Source organism: Marmota marmota, unplaced genomic scaffold (genome assembly GCF_001458135.2).
Source record: "Marmota marmota marmota unplaced genomic scaffold, marMar, whole genome shotgun sequence".
In the NCBI taxonomy this organism is placed as follows: domain Eukaryota; kingdom Metazoa; phylum Chordata; class Mammalia; order Rodentia; family Sciuridae; genus Marmota; species Marmota marmota.
Window position 1 is genome coordinate 12,334,639 of NW_025999998.1, and position 23,307 is coordinate 12,357,945.

Genomic DNA, 23,307 nt, shown 5'->3' on the forward strand with positions numbered 1-23,307 from the left:
AATGTATCTTGCTCAGCACAGTTATAGCATACTTCAAAAGTAGAATGCATAGCTTCAAGTAGATTTGTGAAGTTTTTCAGATTCATTGAAAAACTTCTAGAATCTTTGGAGATGGATGCTCCTCACCCTGGGCGGAATGATTTCTCTCTTCGTGGCTGGATCAGTTTGGTCCTCTGAGAAGCAAACACTAAACCGGGATAAAAAAGTAAAGAGACATATTAGAGAATATATCTGTGAAAGACTTGGGAAAAGGAGCCTGAATAGCTGGGGACAGTATATACTCATTAGGCACAGTAGACATGGTGCCTTAGAAGCCATGCTATTTTAGGAGTCCACAACAATGTTTTAATTTTGATTATTTTAAAACCAGACCAGAAAATGAACATGGTGATCACAAATACAATAACAAATCCAGCCTAGGTTACATTCATCTTTATACCAATGCAAACACAGACTACAATTTTTAATATAGTTACGGAGGAAGAGAAAGTGTCCAGGCCCCAAAAAGTCATAATGTGGTCCTGGTTTTGGCAAACCTTCAGCACCAGATGCAAATCCTGAGAAAAAGGAGAGGCCAGGCCGAGAAGTTTCTCAGAAGCCCCTGGAAGGTGGGATGGTTCTGCTTTAGTCCCCTTGTGGCCTGAGAGCAGCCCAGACTGATGGGCCTTGGTACAAACACTGTTGTGGATCCAAAGGGGAGGCAAGTGGAGACTGACAGTCAATTATGTCACTACAGAAAGTTTTCTTGATGGAAATTCAATAGCCCACTTTCATGTCCACCCCAATGAGGAATCAAGGAAACAAAGTTTTTATAGCTCATTCTCCTCCACTCAGTTCTCCTGGAGGCATATCTTGCAAAGGGATTCTGTCTTACTGGTAAACATATTCAAAAGGCAAGGAAGCCAGGCACGGTGATGCACATCTGTAATCCCAGCAGCTCAGGGGGCTGAGGCAGGAGGATCGCAAATTCAAAGCCAGACTCAGCAAAAGCAAAGCACTAAGCAATTCAGTGAGAACCTGTCTCTAAATAAAACACAAAATAGGGCTGAGGATGTGGCTTAATGGTCAAGTGCCCCTGAGTTCAATCCCCAGTACCCCCCAAAAAAGGCAATGAAGACCTCACCTCTGCACTTGATCATCACATGAGATCTTAGGCAATGGAGTCATATTAAAGAGGCTAGTTGGTAACATGCATTCTCCATTACTAAAATGTTCCAGTTGAGGCTAGCTGGCCTCCAGAACTGCTTTAGAGATCATTTGAGTTTGGGATAAGAAGGAGTGTCCTCCCTTCCATATCAGAGGTTCATTGATTCCTCCTAGTCTGGCACTCTGATTCTTCCTTTAAAATTCCTCCCCAGAGGTGGCCAAGTGGACTCCAGTAGCCATGTCCAGTCTAAAGATATGTTTATTTGGTACACATAAGTTTAAAAAATTATGGTAGGAGGTTTTGTTGTAGGGTAAATTGTGCTGCCCCAAATGCCCAATACTTCCGAATATGACTTTATTTGGAAATAGGGTCATTGCATATGTAATTAAAGAATATGAGGTCATGCTGGAGAAGGGTGAGGCCCTAGTCCAATATGACTAGTGTTCTTAGGAAAAGAACAACTTTGGACACAGGGGGAGATACACAGACAGGGAGAACAGTCTTTGTAAAGACAAAGACTGAGAGTCACAAGCCAAGGAATGCCAAAGATTATTAGTAAACCACAGAAGTAGGAGAGAGACCTGGGACAGATTCTTCCCTCAGATGCAACCAACCCTGCTGACACCCTGATCTCCAACTTCCAGCCTCCAGGACTGTGAGACAATAAGTTTTCTTAGTTTAAGTCACCCGGTATTGCCGTATTTTGTTTTGCCAGTCCTAGCAAACACAGGGAACATATTTAAAACTTGATTGGTTTACCACACAAAACTGGATTTTGAGCTTCTGTGAGAAAGTCTAGGCCTAGAGGCATCAGAACACATGTCCATGCAAGGGGCAGGCTCCTTACTGACATCTGATTATTGCTACTTGAGAATACGGGCCTAGCCCTATCCAGTTATCTGATTTTTTCCAGAGAAGCTTTTCTGTTTCTTGTTGCTGAGGAAATATGATCTCCAATGCTGGTAACTAATTCACCAGCTTCTATTTTCTCCCTGGTTCAGTCCACTTCTGGAGTACACTTAATCTGGCTGGTTCCTCTGAGCATCTGAGTTTGTGATCTCTATTGATTCACAGTTGCATGGCTTGGCAAGATGATAAGAGAAATTACATTTACATAAGGGAGATTATGCCAGGGGTTGAACAGTTTGCCACGAGGAGAAAGTGAGCTTGGATCTGCCCATCTTTCCTCTGCTTTGTTGAGTGACAACCTTTCTCAGACTGTGTTTGTGCTCTGAATAACCATGTGTTGAGGGCTTTCCACACCGGGCAGTGTGCTAGATGCAAAGTAAATACCCAGTGTGTGAACTACATATACTCTATTGTTCCTAATATTTTTATTCCTTTTTTGCCAAGGGAAAGGAATTCTTATTAACCAGGCACTATGTTATTAGATTAATTAATCCTATTAGATTAAAGATATTAAGTTGTAATTGTTCTGAGCTTATAAATAGAATATTCTGCCCAAGCTATATTACATACCACTTCTCAGTCATAGCTTCAATAAATTAATGCAGAATTGTTAATAATAGCAGCCAACCCTTATAAAAAACAGACTATTGGGCAAGTGTAGTTCTATGAGTGGCAAGACTATTTCATTATAATATGTCAGGCAATTACAATGTGCTGTGCAAATGCTAAACAACTTTACAAATGTAATCTTATTGTATTCCTATTGTAATTTACATATGTATTCCTGTTGACCCTGTGAGGGAAGTACAGTCAGCTCTCTCTATCCAGGGGTTTCGTGAATTCATGAATTCAACCAAGACCAAAAATATTCAGGGAAAATAATTGCATCTTTACTAAACATTTACAGAATTTTTCTTGCTATTATTCCGTTAACAATACCCAATAACAACTATTTACATGGTATTTACATTGCATTAAGTATTATAAGCAATTGAGAGGTGGTTTCAAGTGTAAGGGAGGATGAGTATAGGTTATATGCAAATACTACTCCATTTTTTTTCTAAGGGACTTGAACATTCATAGATTTGAGTATCCTTAGGGACTGTTAGAACCAATCCTACATAATACCAAAGAATGACTATATTTGATTCTCATTTTACAGATCAGGAAATTGAAGCCCAGACAAATTCAGAAACTGCCTCAAGATCACAGGGCTAATAAGAAATGACACAGGAGTCAAACTCAGTTCTTTTCAATGCTGAACCAAAGCTCTCCCCATTCTGCCACACAGGGTTTTTTTTTGTTTGTGGCCTCTAGTGAGGATCAGCCTCTGCACCTGCCAGGTGGTATCACCAGGTTCTGCTGAGAATATTATCAAAAGATCAGACTTCCAAATCCTAGTCCTACCTGCAGTACTGATTAGCCTACATGGTTCATTAATGACACACAAATTGCCATCTAGTTGGAATACCGTTTTAGTTTCATTCAAAAAACACACAATGGCATTTTGTATAAATTGTAAAGATGCCCAGGTGTGTCCCTCTATGCCCTCTAAGAATAGATGGTATGCTTTGTATACTGTTAAAGTCTTTATAACTCAAAGAAGGCTTGGGAGGCTGTGACTTCTGAGGCATTGTTCTGTTTCTTCCCACATGGGTGTGTTCATCGTTAATATTCAAGCACTTTGCAGATGACATATTTTTCTTTCTATATGTGTATTACTTCAATTAAAAGTGAGGGTAATCAAATTATGTACATGTACAAATATGAAATTATGAATACCACTATTATGTAAAATTACAATGCACCAATAAAAAAAATATTGGAAAAAAGTGAATAAAGAAGGAAACTTTCCAGTGGGGTAAGGAGAGTAAGGTTAAGCTGGGCTGGGGATATAGCTCAATAGATGAGCACTCATTTAGCATGAGAGAGGCCCTGGATTCAATTCCCAGCACCCAGGGAATAAAAAGGAAGAAAAAAGTAAGGGAAATAAAAAGAATGGTTCTCATCCAGTATTTACAGAACAATGAATGCCATGTGCCTGTCTCCCAGCTGCAACATTTATCCACTCATGGCCAGACCGCTTTCATCTATGACCCCTCCACTCCCTCCACCACACCACTCCCCTGGATTATGTTGAAGTGAATCCCAGAATCCTACCGTTTTGTCATCAGCTCTCACCCTGTGTTCCCTATGTGATTTTTCAGGCCACTACATGTACGTGGACTCAGTTTACGTCAAGCACTTCCAAGAGGTGGCTCAGCTCATCTCCCCCATGACCACGGCCCCCATGTCTGGCTGCCTGTCCTTCTATTACCAGCTCCAGCAGGGGAATGACAACTTCTTTTCCCTTTACACTCGGGATGTGGCCGGCCTGTATGAGGAGATCTGGAAAGTGGACAATCCAGGGAATGCAGACTGGAACCTTGCAGAGGTCGAGTTCAGCGCTCCTTACCCCATGGAGGTAAGTGTGCCCTGAGCAGGTGTTGCTTTGGGGATCCACCCACACACTGGCAGGGAGGTCCACACACAACACCTGTCAGTCTTCTTTTCCTGCTGCATCTCAATCTTTCTTTTAAGGTGGGCATGCATTGAATTTCTATTTAAAGTTTTTATTTTGCACTGACAATCAAAAGTGAGGGTTGAGGTCTACCGACTAGATTTCCTAGGCATGTGTTCCCTCTGAACCTTGCATTATGACCATGGAAAGTTCTAAGATGGAAATAAGCAACAGCAACCAGTTCCATCTTTGGGGAATTCCATTCCCCAAAGCAGTTTTGAAGGTTTCCCTTTACTAAGAGACTTGTCTTTCTAGAAAAAAAACTGACTTAAATCCTTTCTTTGCAGCATAAATAATGTCATAAAAATCAAAAATAAAGTTACTACTAAAGTGCCGCAGTCCGGCTGCAGCAAAATAACCGGGGGGTGACGAGCAACTTGTGTACATTGATACAGCATGAGAGGGAGCTGTTTATTGTAGGACAGGAGGGGTATTTATACATTCCACACACCTTATCTTAATTAACATAAACTAGATACAGCAGTCAACCAATAAGGAATCTCCACACTTAATGGCTCCCTGGCTTTACTTCACAAACCACTCCCTCTGGCAAAATGCCAGGCGCCATCCAGACTTGTTTACAGACCTTAACACTAAAGCCCTAATTTGAAACAAATCTTGATGCATTTATCTTACAACTGTTTTTACGGTTATATAAATGATAAATGTGCAATGCGGAAGAATTACAAAATTCAAAGAAGCAAAGTAAGTTAAAATGCCCCAGGCCAATCCCACAAAAATGAAGAACACTAACATTTTGGTGTTTATCCTTGTAGACCTTTCTCTAAGCATATATATTAGTATATATATCCATGTATATGTTTGAAAACTTTTAAGTACTTTCAAGACTATTATCCAATAAAATGGTAAAATTATCCCCATATTTACAGATGAAAAAGGAGAAACAGAGTGTCCAAGAAAGTTGACATCATTTTTTAGATCACACAGCTGGTGAATGCCAGAGAGCTTAGGAAATTTCCTAGACTAAAATCTGACCCACAGCTGTAGGAGGAGGCTCAGCTCTGTCTGAGGACCCATGGGACCTGGAGGATCAGATAGCACTGTGGTTGCTATACATGAAAAATATGCTCTAAGGACCTGGAGCTATAAGTGGAGTCTCAGGTACCACAAGTTTTTAATACCCCCCACTTCTCACTTTATGCTTCTGTAATGTCTTCCTTGGTTTCCTTTAAAGTGCAAAAGAACTAGATTATTCTTCTGGCTGCTTTTCAGTGGTGCCATCTGCTAGCCTGCTGTAGGGCTGCAGAGAATGCTGGGATTGGGTCTTGGTTTCTGATGTGATCCATCTACTGACGGCATGCCTGACACTCTCCCACCCCCTTCTTATCTTCCTCTTCTCCCCACCCCCGAATGGCCCCAAAGAGGACATGGTGGATTTGTTGTTTTCTTTCTTTTCTTTTTCTTGCTTTTTTTTTTTTTTTGGTAGCTTGTGGGCTATTTCCTAACCCAAAGTCTGACCAATTTGCTCTTGCAGCCCAGTGGAAAGTTTTCTATGTGTTTGGGTTTCAAGGAGGAAAAGAAATGCATGTACTGCTTCAGAACATTTCCCTTCTATTAAAGTCAAGTGAGTCACACACACATGGCACACACACACTCACTCACTCATACATCCTCACAGTCTTTTCTTTACCATCTCCTCTCCTCTGACCATGAACTCTGCTCAGATAACGTTTGTATGAATGAAATGTTGCTGAAATTTTTTAAATCAATACTTGAGAAGTTACAATGCCCAACACTACTAAATTTAAACACATCTTAGAGTCCACATGAATGTGGTTTTGTTCCACTGATCTGAACCTATTCACTGGTATTATTTGCTCTTGCTAGTTGCCAAGAAAAGAAACTTGTCCAACAGAAATCAGAGAATTTAATGTCACCATATTCTCAAATAAATTTTAAAAAAGGAAAACAAACATTGGAAATTTTCAGAACAAGAAAAAACACATTGGCATGTGGACTGTGATTAGCATATCCTCATCAGAAACATTATCCTTAATCTACCTACTCAATGTGAACAATTTGTTTGCTTTACCAGTCAGTGCATTGAAAGCTCAATGTCATGGATCTGGGTCAATTTGTATACTTAATTTGCCTCTCTCATATATTCTTTCATTCATCTGTTTCTTCATTCATTTGTTCCTTCATTTATAACCCTTTTCTCTGGTCAAGAGAAGCTTACAGGGCTCCCCATAGATTTTGAAGAGTCTGGATACCAGGTCCCTCTAGGACTATTGTGATTAAGCTGAAAGGGACCTTACAAACCATCTAATCCAATTTCCTTTTTGCAAAAATGAAGAAACAGAGTCCTGAAAGAAAGAAAGGACCTATTCAGGCCCATTAGTGTAGTAGCTAATTGAACTTGGAATTGAATATAAGTTCAAGAGGGAGTTAAGCTGAAGGAAAAGATACAAAATAGTTCAGAGCTTCTTACATACCTGACGCTGTATTAGGATTAATCTTTATATACATTATCTCATTTAATCTACCCCACAGTTCCTCAAGGGAGATGTTATTTTGCCTGTTTTAACAAATGAGAAAAGCATGACCTTGAGAGATTTACTGATGTATCTAAGTTGCCTAACTAGTAAGTGATAAAATAAGATTTGAACTCTAGTCTCTCTGCCTCCAAGGCACTATTCTCTTGCAGAAGAGACTACAAACTAAAAGTCTATCGGTCAAATTTAGCTCATAGTTATTTTTCTGGATGCTAGAGTGGTTTTTTGTTGTCTTTGTCTTTTTGGTGTCGTGATTTTGGCTTGATTGTTTTCACTTTTAATTAATTGTCAGCATTCAAAAATTCAAAAATTACAAATAAAACCTAAAGGTTCAAGTCCCTTTGATAATTTGTTGGCCACAGAGACATTAGACTTGTATTTTTTGCTAGAACTACCACAATGAGGTCACTCAAAAATGGGTGCCTACAAAACAGAAATGTAGTGTCTCACAGTCCTTGAGGCCTAAAGTCCATTATCAAGGGGTCAGCAGAACTTTCCTTCTGAGGACCCTAAGAGAATCTGTTCCCTGCTTCTTCCTTGGTGGTTTGCTGGCATACTTAGGTTTACAAGTCTCTGCTTCATCTTCACATGGCATTTTCTTTTTGTGTATGTCTCCTTCCACATCCGTATTTCCCAGGGGTTTTTTGTTTTGTTTTATTTTGTTTTGTTTTGTTTGTATGTGGACGTACCAGGGATTTAACTCAGGGGTACTCGACCACTGAGCCACATCCCCAGCCCTATTTTGTGTTTTAGAGACAGGGTCTCACTGAGTTGCTTAGTGCCTCACTTTTGCTGAGGCTGGCTTTGAACTCATGATCCTCCTGCCTCAGCCTCCCGAGCTGTTGGGATTACAGGTGTGTACCTCTGCTCCAAGCTCCATATTTCCTGTTTTTTTTTTTTTTATAAGAATGCCAGTCATTTGGATGAAAGGCCCTCCCTACTCTAGTATGACCTCATCTTAACTAATTGCATTTGCAATGACCTTATTCCCAAATAAGGTAACATAGTAATGTGATGGGGTTAGGACTTCAACATGTGAATTGGCTGGGGGACCAAATTCAGCCCATAGCAGCCATAACATTCCCATAGGCCAGCAACTGATGAAGCTGAGTGGTAGTGCCCCCTGTAGAAGGGCTTACCTTCTTCTTTTCTCAAGAGTCTACACCACAGCAAGCCCACTTGTTGTGCATACCCTGCCTGCCTAGTGCTTATAGGTGTTTAAGTTTTAAGACCTGCTCCACACTGGGTCTTCTCATGCTCTAAACTCATACAGTGAAACTGGGTGTGCACCTGGGTAGTTTTCCCCATACAGGCAAAGGCTGTGTTGACCACACCTGATCCCCATGGTCACGGGCAGAAAGTTGATTGAGATCAGAGTTGTGGCAGGTAAAAAGTGAAACAGAAGGGATTGCACTCATTGACCCAGGTGTTTTCTAACCATTGGAACACATCTGGCCATGCTGAGATCAGGGTCCTCCTCTCTGACTGCTACTTCTTTGCCTAGGCCCTCATCTAGCACTCCATGTAGGGAGAAGGGAAAGAGACTGGGAGGGCTTAGCTACCTTTGGACAGCAAGGGAGAACCTGGCCTGCTTTCTTCACTTAGCCTATTTTTTTCTTTAATCAAAGTTTACAGTGCTAATGACTTCTAGAATTCTATCAGAAATAAGGTAAGCACTTAAGCTGATATTAACAGAAGAAGGAAATCCACCAGTGAATACCAATTTAGGGTTTCTGACATAGTCTACAAGGGCTGCTATAACAAAAGGCCATAGATTGAGTAACTTATAAACACTGGCATTTGTGTGTGTGTGTTTCTGAGGATCAAACCCAGGACTTTGCTCATGCTAGATAAGTTCTCTACCACTGAACCATGCCCCCACTTCAGAAATATTTCTCATATTTCTGAAGCCTATGGGAAGTCCAAGATCAAGCCAATGACAGATCTGGTGTCTGGTGAAGGTCTGTTTCCTGATTCATAGTTCACACATTCTCGCCCTGTCCTCACATAATGGAAAAAGCAATGAGCTCCTTTGGGACTGTTAGAAGGGCACTAATCCCATGCATGAGGCCTCCACCTGCATGACCTAATCAACTCCCAAAAGGTCCCATCACCAAATTCCATCATATTGGGTATTAGATTTCAACATACAACTTTAAAATTTTTTTTTTTTATTTTTTAACTACATGACACCAGTGGAAACTATTACAATTCTTATTACACATATAGGGCACAATTTTTCATATCTCTGTATATAAATTATGTTCATGCCAATTTATGCCTTTATACATGTATTTTGTTGTTGTGTTTTTTTGTTTGTTTGTTTGTTTGTTTGTTTTGCATTACTCAGGGGGAAAAACATCCAAACTATAGCACAAGCTTTAGCAGTTTCATCCTCCCTAACAGAGACTTTGAGGTTGAGTAGGGTACTGTCTAAATAATTATTTGGGGGAACTCGGTTACATAGGTACTTATAATTTGACCTGGTTTGATTTACATATCATTTTCCAACAGCTTAACAGAAAATATGTAACAGGTGAAAGCATATAATTTTCCTTCCCAGGTTATCTTTGAGGTTGCTTTCAATGGTCCCAAAGGAGGATATGTTGCCCTGGATGATATTTCTTTCTCTCCTGTGCGCTGCCAAAATCAGACAGGTGAGTGTTCTCTTTTTCTTCTTTTCCCAATTTGGAATTGTCTTTTCTCAATAGATGCCTGTGGTCAGGCCTTGCTTTAAATTATCTTTTATTTCCTCATTCTCATCCTTTAAAAGTTAATCAACCAAAGAGTAATTTGGGGGGATTATTATCCTCTTTTTTCCCCTCACAGAGTGAATCTAATTTTTCTGAAGTCATAGGCCAGTTATATCTTAAGGCATTTTCATCTTCCCTGCCTACTGGAAAAAGAAAATTAAATAACACGATTTTACTCCAGCCCATCTTTCTCTTTAAAGGATATCTTGGACCCATAAATGGGTGGCTGAGGATATGGGAAAAAACTTTCACAATCTACCAAATAGAATTATAAAAACTCCTTCCAACTTTAAGTATCCAAGATTTATGCCCCTATGTGTAAGGATGTTAGTGTTGATAGATCTCTCTACAATAGTTTTGACTAAATATTACATCTCTTAATTTAATTACCTTCTCTTTCAAAAAGAACCCTCAGATAATTTTATCATGGAAAAATTTTGCAGTGCCATAACTTTGGTGTTTGGAGAGAAAATTTTTTACTTCCTGAGAAAATAAATAAGCAAATTAACTCAAAATGTATTATGAAATAAATGTTTTAGAATAAGAAAGATGACAATATATTAATGATAACCTAGATCAATGGCATTAACCTTACCATTTAATGAATTTGTTTCCTGGAGAGACCCAGGGAGACACTCTGATCACCCATCTTATTAATGAGTACTTGTTCTAGGTTTTGGAGCATGGGAAATAACTTTTTTTAAATAAAGAATTTTTTTCTTAGTTAGAGATGGACACAATACCTTTACTTTATTATTATTTTTATGTGGTGCTGAGGATTGAACCCAGTGCCTCACACATGCTAGGTAGGTGCTCTACCACTAAGCCTCAATCCCAGTCCCAGGAAATAACTTCTGAACCTGACTTTCAGTTAAGAGACTTGCTCGTCAGTTTAATAGGGTTTCAGATATATTCTACTATCAAGGAGACTAAGAAAAATAGTATTTTCTACTTGAGCTAAATTATTATCTCCAAATTAGAAATCTAATTTGCTTAAACTAATTTTTTCTAATTCTAATTTTTTAAAAAGTAGGGAAATAGCTTGGTGGGGTGGCGCATGTCTGTAATCCCAGTGGCTCCTGAAGCTGAGGTTGAAGGATTGTGAGTTCACAGCCAGTCACAGCAAAAGCAAGGTGCTAAGCAACTCATTGAGATCCTGTCTCTCAATAAAATACAAAATAGGGCTGGGGATGTGACTCAGTGATGGAGTGCCCCTGAGGTCAATCCCTCGTACACCCCTCCTCAAAAAGTAAAGAATAGATAGAATCAGGCTGGATTTACATGTTTTATCATTTTTCGAGTGTGTATGTGAGTGCTACATATAAAACCCAGGGCTCTCACACAAGCATTCTACCACTGAGTGACACACCCAGCTCCCATTTTATACATTTTAAGTGATTGAACCCAAATAATATCAAAGAGTATCTAAGTTTGACAAAAACACAGAAACCAAAACTGTTTCACTTCTCCTAAAATTTGATGACTTCTTAATTCCACCAGCTAATATTTTAATTATGTTAGCAATAATTTCACAACCTCTTTATCAGTATTTTTAGGATGTTCCTCTTCTCTGTTACTAGACAGTTATATTGAATTTTATATTTCCATGTTATATATGTGAGAGAAGAAATATTTACTCAATATCTGCACTGGATAGAGGGTGAGATGAAGAAGTAGCTGAGAGGTAATGGGATCAATCTTAATAAATGTTCTGCTTTTTAAAAAGATTCAGAATATGTATAAGCTCTTGCCTACTACATTGGTGGTCTGATTAGTGAAAGGGAAAAATTCCAGCAAAATGAGACCCATTTAATATGTCTGGTAAGCCCTCAGTCTGTAAAAACACAGCCCACATAGAAACGTCTTCCCTACAGGAACCCCCTCTGAATTCATTTTTATACCAGTAGGCTCATGGAGGCTTCATACTGGTCTTCAGAACTTCCCACCACACCAACTTGGCTTTAAAGTGGTTTAATTCCATCATCACAGTGTTATGCTTAAGAACTGGGAATTTGGATTCACATTCCTATTCTGCCACTTAAAATCTGTGTGATGTTGGTCATGGTATTTAACCTCTTTGAGATTCCATTTTCACAACTATGGAGCAAAGATGGAAGAATCTGTTTCAGAGAGTGGTTGGGAAGATTTATGTGTTAATGTCTGTTACGGCCATAGCATAGAGTATGAGACAAAAAAAAATGATTGGTTGTGAGGCAATATTATTAATTCAAGTTTCAAAATATGTCCATCCCTTTTCTGAAGAACAGGGGGTCAGACTGAAGTGAAAGAAAACCAGCAGCAGGCACAGCCTGTGTGTCAACTGAATCCACTTCACTGAGCAGCTGTGGGGCTGACTCAGAGTCTCTAGAAGCTTAACCCTTTGACTTTTATACTTCATCTTGCATTTCACAAATAGTTTATGCCCTTCTGTTTTATAACAGGTGCCAACTTTTTTTCCTTATCTTGGTTAGCTCCAGACTTCTTGTCTTTCCTTTCCCCAGCTGGATCTAGAGTTTTCTTTCCTCATCTCCCTAGTAGTCTGAGACAGGAATTATTTCAACATGTGAAGGATCACATTCCCACCATCTAGCTGGCTTTAAAGTTAATACAGACCTGAAATGCATCACATAATTACAGATGTTTAACACTAATATCACATATTGCCCCGGAATTCTTCCAGAAAACAGTGATACTTGCCTCCCCACTTTGAATTATAGCACCTCACAAATTCCCTTGAACTGGAGCTAACACTCTAAAAATATGCTCTCCTTTTGGTCGAGAAGTCTTTGAATGCCTCACAAGCCATCCTGTTCACTTTTAGGAATCCTGCCTGGATGCCCAATCCCAAACTGATAGCCCCACTGCTCTGCCGTTTGCAGGCCCCAAATCTTCTCTGTGCTTGAGTCCACCTAATCCCCAGGTGAAGGTTGGAGAGAGCCCTGACACTCACTGTATTCCTCTCAGAGGATCACTACCTGAATCCTTGAATCTTCTCTGCCTAGTCAGTGGCCCAGCCCCATGTGTCATCAATGTTCTCCAGGAGAATGCCAGGTCCCACTCACTCTTCCCCAAGACAGCTTTGGTTTGTATCCACCTGCTTTAGGGCCTGGCTTATTTGAAATAAAGCTCCTCTGCAAATTTAGCAGCCTTCAGAGCACACCATATTCAGTGTCTCTCTTTTAGTACTACAGGGGCTGATGAGCCTCTTAGATCTATAGAACTGATGATGAGTTGGTCTCCATGAACTCCATGGAGCAGAGGAAAGGATGAGAAGCACTCCCCAACTGTTCTTCTCAATTGTAACACACTCCAGCTAATTAGATTATCTTCAAAGCCTCTTACTTCCAAGAAGTTCAAATGTCAGAACCAAGTAATTAAAAGTTACATGATGATGCTTTTCTGGTAACTTGCTTCATGGGGCTTTGTATCTTTTTTCCTGATCATCAACTGATGCTTAGGGGCTTCCATCTGTTTCTGATTCCTTCCTGTGCTTCGAATATCTTATTAACACTCCCCAGTAGCTCATTTTGTGATCACCACTTGACCCATAAACAAGCTTGAAGCAAAGGCTTGGCCTCTACCCCTGATCTCCAGGCAGCTCTATGTGAGTCAAAAAAAAAGCCCTCTGGCCCCATCTTCCACAACTGCATACTGTCTTAGGGCAAATGAGCATTCTAGGGGAAGAAGATTTAGTATTAAAGTTAACTTTTGAGATTTTGTTTATATCAGACCACAGACAAATCCGCTGCTAAGACTAGGTATTTAGTAAAACAATATAATCCCGCTATGAGGACACTCAATATAATCACCCATGGTGACTCCGTTCATCACCATGATCCTTGCTTACTTTCAAGTTTTGTTTTGTTTTTTAATAGACTTCATTTTTTAGAGCACTTTTAAGTGTACAGAAAAATTGAGCAGAAAGTACAGAGATTTTTTTACATACCTCTCCCCCAATAAACATCAATGTCAACCAGATTCTAGTTTACACTAAGGTTCATTCTTGGTATTGTATATTTTATGGGTTTGGACAAATTTATACTGACATATATTCCCCATTGTAGTGTTATACAGAATATCTCTCCCTGCCCTTCCAACTGCTGATCTTTTTATTGTCTCCTTAGTTTTGCATTTTCTAGAATGCCGTATAGATGAACTCATAGTATTTAGCTATTTCATATTGGTTCCTTCACTTAGTAATATGCATTTAAGTTTCCTCTATGTCTTTTGGTGGCTCAGTAGCTCATTTCTTTTCAGCAATAATGTTCCATTTTCTTGATATGCCGCAATTTGCACCCACTCACCTACTGAAGGACATCTTGGTTGCTTTTGTGCTTTAGTGGTTAGAAATAAAAACTGCCATAAACTTTTAGGTTTTACTATTATCTGCCACCTCATCCTACACATATAATAAATGGGCTAAGATTCTCTTGCAGCCACCCAAAAGTGCTGCTTTGAGATTCATTCCTGATGAATAATTTTATTTTGTGCATGGCAAATGGGAATACCACACCAATTCCTAAGCTTCATGGCCATCTGTAGATTTTGGATTTTCCTCTGTTTTTTCTTTACTAAATAGCAGAGGATTGGCTAAGATTAAGAGCATCATGAGATTTCCTGTGGTCTCAAATCTCCATGGGAGAATGTTGAAGGATCCTTGTTTGTATGACATCAGACTCATTTTTCACAGACTTTGTCTTCAGGGCTTAAAGATACAACCTGGTGATGACAGAATCAGGACAGACTAGGTGGGGACTAATCCACCAGCCTTAGGATACTGAGAATTCTCTTCCTCTCCTTTTCTCCTGCCTGGCTTATTAAAGTTTGTCCCTATAGCACATGACCTCAGATAGTATCAGGTTCCAGTTATACAGGAATATTTTCTTCCTATTCACTTTTGGTTATGTGTTGTTAGTCACTTATTTTCTTAATTTTGTGTTTTTGAGACTCATTTTTGTATCATTTCAAACTCAGAGAAAATCTGCACCTATATTCCAGAGAACTGCCATATACTCTCCTTCTGAGTCTACAAAGTGTTAACATTTTGCCTTCTTTGCTTTAGCAACCACTTAAGAGTATGTTGGGGGCTGGGGCTGTAGCTCAGTGGTAGAGTGCCTGCCTAGCATATGTGAGGCACTGGGTTTCATCCTCAGCACCACATATAAATAAATAAATAAATAAAGATATTGTGAGCATCTACAACTAAAAATAAAAATAAAATAAAAGAGTAGGTTGCAAACATCAAGCCTTTACACTATGTATTTATAAAACCAAACATATTCGGCAACAGAACTAAAGAATGATTACAAAGTTTGAGAAGTTTAATACTTATACAATATTTTCAACTAACTTTCAGTTCATATGATGATTTCTCCAATTGCTCTTATAATGTCCTTAATAGCTCTCTGGGTCAGGATTGAATTTTGGATCCCTCCTTGCATTTAGTGTCATGCCTCTTTCCCCCTCTTTAATCTGGGCCAGTTTCTAAATCCACCTGAAAGTTTTCTTTCTTTGAAAATTGACAAATTGAAAGCAAGTGAGTCTTTATCCCTAAACAGCTTCCTGTGCCACCAGCTCACAGGAAGAACTTAAATGTCTCTCAAGATGATTACCCAGTTATACAAATTAGCATCCCCTCTCCCTGACCCCAGAATATTCTACCAGCATGCAGACCAGGATCACACTTAGATAGACTGAACATGTCTCAAACTACTATAGCCACATCCCCTCTGGACCCAAAGGGCAATCTACAATCTAAATAGTGAGATTTATGAGTCATTTGTTAATAGGACTAGATGTTATTCTCAAAAGTGCAGTTGTCTTTTATGGTCTATTCCCTTCAGGTAATCTGGGCTGTGGTGATATTTATAGACCAAGATAAATAATACCAGAACTCTGCAAAGCCAGAATAATAGCAGCCCCCTGTTAGAACTGGTGCAACTTTTGAGCCAGGTATGGTGGTACGCACCAGGTGTGGTGGTAGTAGAATCCCAGCTATTAAGAATTATAGCTACTATGGAATCCCAGCTATTCAGGAGACCAAGGCAGGAGGATCACAAGTTCAAGGCCAGCCTGGGCAATTTAGCAAGATCAATCTCAAAATAAAAATAAAAAGGGGCTGGAGATGTACAGCACCCCTGGGCCCCATTCCTAGTACTGAAAAAAAAATGGTGTAGCTTGGAATTGTGTGGTTTACAATAAGTATTGATTTTCTCCAAGCACATCAGCTCCTACTACCAAGGCCAATTATAAACAGATCCGGGCTATACTTCTGACAGAGATTCATCAACAAAGGAAAATTGTTTCTGGAAAATATTATCTTCAAAATAATATTTCTTACAGAAAAATTAAGAATCTCTTAAAAATCTGTTCCTTTCTGTTTTAAACTTTGAGTGAATTTTGAGCTGTCAAGGATATGAACAAATGCTCTGAATCTTTACATCCCAAGAGGAAATTCCTCTTGAAATCTGGTACTTATTTATTTTTAAGAGAATGTGATGAACAGAGCTTCTTCCTCCCCTCCCCATAGAGAGGAAAAGAACAATTTTCCTGTCATGTTTAAACATTGGTTTGATGCTACCCATCCGCCTGCCACTCAAGTAAAAATATTTTGTTGTGTTTTACCTCCATAGTCTCCCCTGGCACAACTGTAACCATGTCTGTCAGTCAGCTGATGTAGTCCTTTGAGGTCATTGGGCTTGACTATAACTTTGGTTCTCATTTTCTCAGAGCTTCCTTTCAGTGCTGTGGAAGCAAGCTGCAATTTTGAGGAAGATCTCTGCAACTTTTACCAAGATAAAGAAGGTCCAGGTTGGACCCGAGTGAAAGTAAAGCCAAACGTGTATCGGGCTGGAGACCACACTACAGGCTTTGGTAAGTCGGGAGTCTCACATGGGACATCTTGGTGTGGTGTTCATGCATCATTGGCCATTTTTACTCCTTACCTATGTCAAAACCGAAAGAAAGAGAGAGGAGGAGAGAGAAAGCAAGCAAGCCAGCAGGCAGGCAGGCAGGGAGGCATCTCTGAGGAAGTAAAGATAATCAGTAATGTTGTGTTTGACCATTTTTTAAAAATGTAATTCAAGTTGGCTATACAAGCAAAAGTATCTGCCTATTAATTAAATAGTCAAGCCTTTGAAAATTATTTTGCTGTTCACTTTAAATGAAATACTCTTTCAAATTTATTGGATTCTGTTTATATGAATTCTCCAGAATAGATACATAGAGACAGAAGGCAGATTAGTGGTTGCCAGGGACTGGAGTGGGAGGAAGTAAGGAGTGACTGTTTAATGGATACAGGGTTTGCTTTGGGGGTGATGAAATTGTTCTGGAACAAGATAACTGTGATGGTTGTACAGTATTGTGAATGTGCTGAATTGTGCACTTTAAATTGTTAAAATGGTAATTGTATGTTATATATTTTATGCTGCGTGTAAAAATATATATCATGGGAAGAAAAGATGCTACTGAACAATGGATGTGATCTATGAGGAGCTCTTAGAAATCAGTTTGAGCACCTTGTGTATGGATTCATATTTCTTTAATGACATCCTTTGTGGATCTCACCCCAGGAGAGACTGGTAGAAAGAGCTTCATCACAAGGCACACACTGTCTCATTCATTTATTCATCAGGTATTCATATCCTGGTGAATTTACCCTGATGCCAATAAAACTGAAGTTACAGGTCCCCTCACTTGCACAGGCCCTGAGAAAGGGCTTAGAAGGGGCCATCACAACATTGAACCTGTTATTTGATATTATTCTTTTTTTAGAGATTTCCCAATTTGTAGAAATGCAGGCCCTAGAAAAGCTATTCTGACCTGACCAGATGAATGCCCAGAATATACAGTAATGGTGAGTCAGATATGAATCCTAGTCTTGCTGACTGACAATCATTTCAATGGATAAGCGAAACGTTAGAAAAATGTGTACACAATACACTTCTCAGGAAGAAAATTATTCCTGCCAGGTAGGAAATCTTCCTTTCCATCCTAGTTTCTGTGGCTGGAGCTGAGAATTAAACTGACATAAGACATATAACAGGAGAAAAACATACACATTTTATTTAGTATGTTTACATAGTCTTCATAAGAAAAATTGAAGAATTAAAGAAACACATAGGCCTGAGAGAGCTTATTTATCAATTTTAATGAAGAATGATTAAACTGTGCAGAAGTGACAAGACAAAGGAAAAGGGCTGAAGCTTCCAGGGATACTAAATTATGGGAAAGTGACTAGGACATACATGGGGGAAAGTAATGGAAGATAAGGGTTATTTTAGTATGTTTGTTTGTACAAATCCACTTTAATATCATCTCCCAATAGAAAAAATATTAACTCCCAGTCCCTGGTGATTAGAATACTCTTCCCTTCCTGGAACAGGGTGCTGGGAAGACACCTTGTTCATGGGAAGTTTTATGACATGGTTTTAAGTAGAAAGAGGGAGGGCAGAGAGCCCTGCTGTCGTAATGGGTCAAAGGTGTGATTTATACAGTACAGGGGAGAAATAAAAAATGTCCACGTACTTCTGCCCTACTCAATGCTTTATTCACCTAAATCACTCAATACAATTTCACTCTATAGGTTCTTAATCAAGAAAATGACAATCCTCAATGCTAGGCACTGCAATAGACATAATCAATTCACAGCAAACAATTCTAGATTAATTCTAAGCACTGCAAACACACTTAATCATGACAGGCTAATTGACAGACATTCCTTCTGCATGCTAAGTGACTTGTTTGTGCCTGTCAGATCAAAAGTCTCAAGCCTTAGGCTTAAAGTCCAGCAGATGCACACTCAGACCAGGAACAGGTCTGATCAGGTCAGGAACCAAGGCAGGCTTCTCCTGAGAGGGTTGTAGGGAGAAGTTGCAGCTCTCGGGGTAAAGATGTGGCTGTAGAGTCTGAGAGGTGAGGAAAATACAGAGGATCGGCAAACAATGAAAAGTATTAGGATGTCAGTCCAGGTCCTCATCAGGTTCTCAACATGAGGGCATCATTGTCGACTGGCTGAATGTCTGTTCATTTTCTCCAATATTTATATCAAATTTTGGGGCTTTTGACCCCTCTTTTAATCCTTATCAGTTGCCACCAGGTCTCTCAGTGACATCATTTACCCTGGGGTTAAAACATCTGGTCTGGTGGTCCCCACACTGATCTTTTCACCTTTCCTTCTTATCGGGTAAGGATAACCTGCCAGAGGCTTCACTCTGAGTTTATCAGGGTAGGAAGAAGTGACTTGTTTGTGCCTGAGGACCATACTGGAGGGCTCCACTAGGCTTGGCTGGTGAAACTGCAGATTTCAAACTGGAGTTTTAAAATGGCTCAGGCTTAAGTCCATCCTTACACTTTCTGCCTCTGCTGTTTCTCAAGTATTCTTCAACTCAAAATCATCAGCACTCCAAAGAGGCTCATCTGGCAGCAACACATCTGATCTCCTTCAGTGAATATGACAATCCAGGGAGGAACCTGACTTGGCTTGGGGATTCAGGGAAGGTTTCTCTGAGGGAAGTTGCAATTAGCTGAGAGAGTGTGAGTAACCAAACAGAGGAAAAGTGTCTGTAAAGGCTTTGAAAAGAGCTGATCACACCAACACATAGGAAGGTTAGCATGACTGTACCATGGGGAAGTGGTGGCGAGAGTGGAAGACATGAAGTTATTGAGGGAGATAGGTTATGGATGCGGAAGACCAGAGTAAGTGCTGGGGATTTGATCATAAAGAAAATGAGAAGGTAATGCCAGATTCTTGGGACCCCAGTAGACCTCCAGGAGCTGAATCCGATGCAATCACACAAGAGTCTTTATTGCAAGCTTGAGCCTGGACTCAACAACCATTTCCAAAGCAGCAGTCCTGAGGAGTGAGTCCCAGTCCTTTGTTCAGTGAGATTTTATAGGTTTTGGAGGTATACTCTATGCATCACAGCATCACACAGCAAATCATTTCACCCCACGGGAAAATCAAACAACAACTCTTAACATTGATTAGCACATTCACTGGCGGGAACAAGTTGGGGAAGGGTGATTGGTTAGTACAAGAGAGGGGGATTGGTTTGAACTGATTGGTTTAATCCGTGAGGGGTGTATGTGCAAAACTACATGGTTTCCTACCATGTTATCAACCACCCAGACTACTGGGGGGTCATCTGGCATCCCAGGTATTCTCCCTGTCTCATGCTGATTAGTGGTTGCTGGAGGGTTGCTATGGGTCCTCACTTAGCCTAACTGAGTCAGGGACACCTAGCTTTGCAGATCTTTCCTGTTATTTGCAGACAAACAACTCAGCAGGTGGCTATCTGCCCAGGAGTGCTCTGTGGGTTTCTCCAAGGACAAGGGTCACGCTCCCTCCCTCTGAACAGGCCTTGAGGTAGAAGCTATCTTCAAAAATGGAGTCACATCTGTTTCTCAAGAAGCCATTGAAAGATTTTAAGCAGAGAAGATAAGGATTAAATTTAGGATTTTAAAAGGTTGTTCTGGCTCTTGAGTGGCCACCATATTAATCTGCTCCGGCTGCAGTAACAAAGTACCTCAGACGGGGCTGCTTAAACAACCGAAATGCATTGTCTCATAGCTCTGCTGGCTAGGTGAAGGCCTAGGTGCCTCAGGGTTGTTTCTGGGGAGGCCTCTCTTCCTGGCTTGCAGGCAGCCTCTTTCTCACTGTGCCCTCACATGTCCTTAAGAGGAAAGAGAGTGAGCTTTGGTGTCTCTCTTCCTCATCTTATAAAGTGAGTTAAATAACTGGTTAGAACTAAACTGTAGAGCAAACACTGAGGTGCCCAGAAAGAAAAAAAATAAATAAAAACAGGAGGATGAGCAGAAAAGGGAATAAAAACTAATGTGTTTTTTATTTTTTCTTTTCTGCCCTGGCTTTCTAGGATACATAGACCTATTTTAAGTTGACTTTGTGGGTGAAAGGACAGGTGGGAGGGAGAGGTTCCTGTCCTTCTTTATGTTATTTAGAAGAAATAAGGGAAGAACATAGATCTTCAGCACCCTCTGATTGGAAACCTATTCTTTGGGGACAGGTTTACACATGATCAGGAGAGGAGTAGGGTCTATCCAGACACACAAATGCCACAAAGCCTGTCAGACCAGCTAGTCATACTTTCCAGCCCTACTGGTCACTGCAAAGAGAGGAAGGAAAAGTAAACTCTGGGCCTTCCATTCACTATGACCTGGTACTATGCGTACCACCTAAGTCAGCCCGTTCACATCGGCAGCTCTTAGCCCCAAGCTGATTTCATCCCTTTCATTTTATGAAAAGTGTTACTCTTAACTGATGACTAGAATCTGGGCCTATGAAGTAGGAAATCTATACTAGTTCATGAAAATGACTTAGGATTGCAGAAGGTTTCATTTGCAATGGAGGCACATGGATGTTTTTTATCACTTAAAAATCCCTTCTTGGGGCTGTGGATGTGGCTCAGCTGTAGAGCCCTGATCTAGCATGTGCGAGACCCTGGGTTTGATCCTCAGCACCACATAAAAATAAATAAATAAAATAAAGGTATTGTGTCCAACTACGTCTAAAAATTAAATATTTTTTAAACCTTTCTTGCATTGTAGCCTATGGGAATAGTTTCTGCTGGTAAATCCCACTACCTTTAGCCACATTTGCCACTTGATAATCTGAGGTAGATTATTTTGCCTTGCTGTTACACTAAATGCTTTGTCTTGTTGACAGGATATTACTTGCTGGCCAACACAAAGTTTACTTCTCAGCCTGGCTACATTGGAAGGCTTTATGGTCCCTCCTTACCTGGAAACTTACAGTATTGCCTACGTTTTTATTATGCCATCTATGGGTTTTTGAAAATGAGTGACACCTTAGCAGTTTATATCTTTGAAGAAAATCACGTAGTTCAAGAGAAGATTTGGTCCCTGCTTGAGTCCCCAAGGGGTGTTTGGATGCAAGCTGAAATCACCTTTAAGAAGCCCATGCCTACCAAGGTACAGTAGAACGGATACATCTTTTTTCCATTTGCAATTGTTGGACTGGACTAGTGAATTCCTGTTTAGTCACTGTCAGCTGGTAATGTGTTATGTCCCTTATATTTAGGCTCTCAGCCCTGCCCCCACACACTACCCCAGCCATGTACAAGTTATTCCTTCAGTTCTTCTTTAATCTGGGTCTCCAGATCATGACTATCCAGGGAGTTTGGTTATTTTTCATTTAAGGTCTCCTGTAGATTGTCCTCAGACTATAGTATATGAAAACATTTCTCTCTCTCTCTCTCTCTCTCTCTCTCTCTCTCTCTCTCTCTCCTCTCTCTCTCCTCCCTCTCTCTCTCTTAAAAANAAAAAAAAAAAAAAAAAAAAAAAAAAAAAAAAAAAAAAAAAAAAAAAAAAGAGCAGAGAGAGAGAAAGGGGGCCCTACAGGGAAGAACAAGCCCACCCCCCCACCACACACACCCCCACTCTCCCCAACCCCTATGATTCACCTCCTCCAGCTGCACCACCTACTACAGTTACCACCCAGTCATTCAAACTAGGATGGATTAGGTTACAACTCTCACAAACCTCTGAGCTCTCACAATCCAACCACTTTACCTCTGAACATTCCTGCATTGAACCACGAGCTTTGGGGTGACACTTCATATCCAAACCATAACAAAAACCTTGTTTTGCTGATTTTTTTTTTTAAAAAGGATATAATAAGTGTTTTGTTCATTTATTTGGCTTTCAGGTTTTCATTCATTTATCCATTCACTTATTTATTTCTTATTCAGGTACCATGTGTTGGGTATATGCTCAGTGCAAGGGATATAAAGAATAAGGTTCAGATTCTATCCTTGAGAAGGAGATCACAGATAATAGAAGATTAATATAAGCAACTAAATATAGTGTAGCTGTCACTGTCTCATGAAAGAACTGCACAGGAAAATAGAGGAATAGGTTGGATAATTGTTATAAAAAATAATGACAACTCTTAATTATAATGCACTAATAAATAATATTAAAAAATAATAATGATAACTAGAGACCCAGCTGAGCTAATGTTTGTAAGATTAAGGTTCAGACTTTGCTGGATTCTAACTCCTGCTCATCACCCTACTCCTCTCCCCCTACACTCTGTTGGCAAACACTTGGATTATTTAGGAATCTGCTCATTCCCTGCTCCTTCCTGACTCCCATGGAATTGGAGCAAACCTCCCAGTATATAAGGGTGTCCAGAAAATTTGTCCTTTTGTCTGCTCACAAGTCTCCAGCAACAGCACTCTTCCTCCCCAGAGACAGGGAGTGATGGATCCAGACCCAGTGGGGCAGGGAAGTTCTAAGAGCCCTGAGAAGGAGCTAGTCATGGATTCAGCTCCATGCACATGAGGAGAGGATACAATTCAATACCACAAACCTCTGGATACATGTCTGAGGGTGGCCTGTAGTTCTTTGTAGATCCCTGATAAAGCGTGAGAGAACCACTTG

General features: G+C 40.1%; 1 protein-coding gene across 1 annotated transcript in view; it reads left to right on the forward strand.

The window, feature by feature from the left end:
• Positions 1-23,307, forward strand: part of Mamdc2 (MAM domain containing 2) — a 153,875-nt gene that overhangs the window by 84,422 nt on the left and 46,146 nt on the right. The window contains exons 6-9 of the mRNA XM_015492912.2: positions 4,264-4,520; positions 9,696-9,789; positions 16,615-16,758; positions 21,569-21,834. Of these exons, the coding sequence (XP_015348398.1) occupies positions 4,264-4,520; positions 9,696-9,789; positions 16,615-16,758; positions 21,569-21,834 (761 nt within the window). The remainder of the gene's footprint in view (positions 1-4,263; positions 4,521-9,695; positions 9,790-16,614; positions 16,759-21,568; positions 21,835-23,307) is intronic.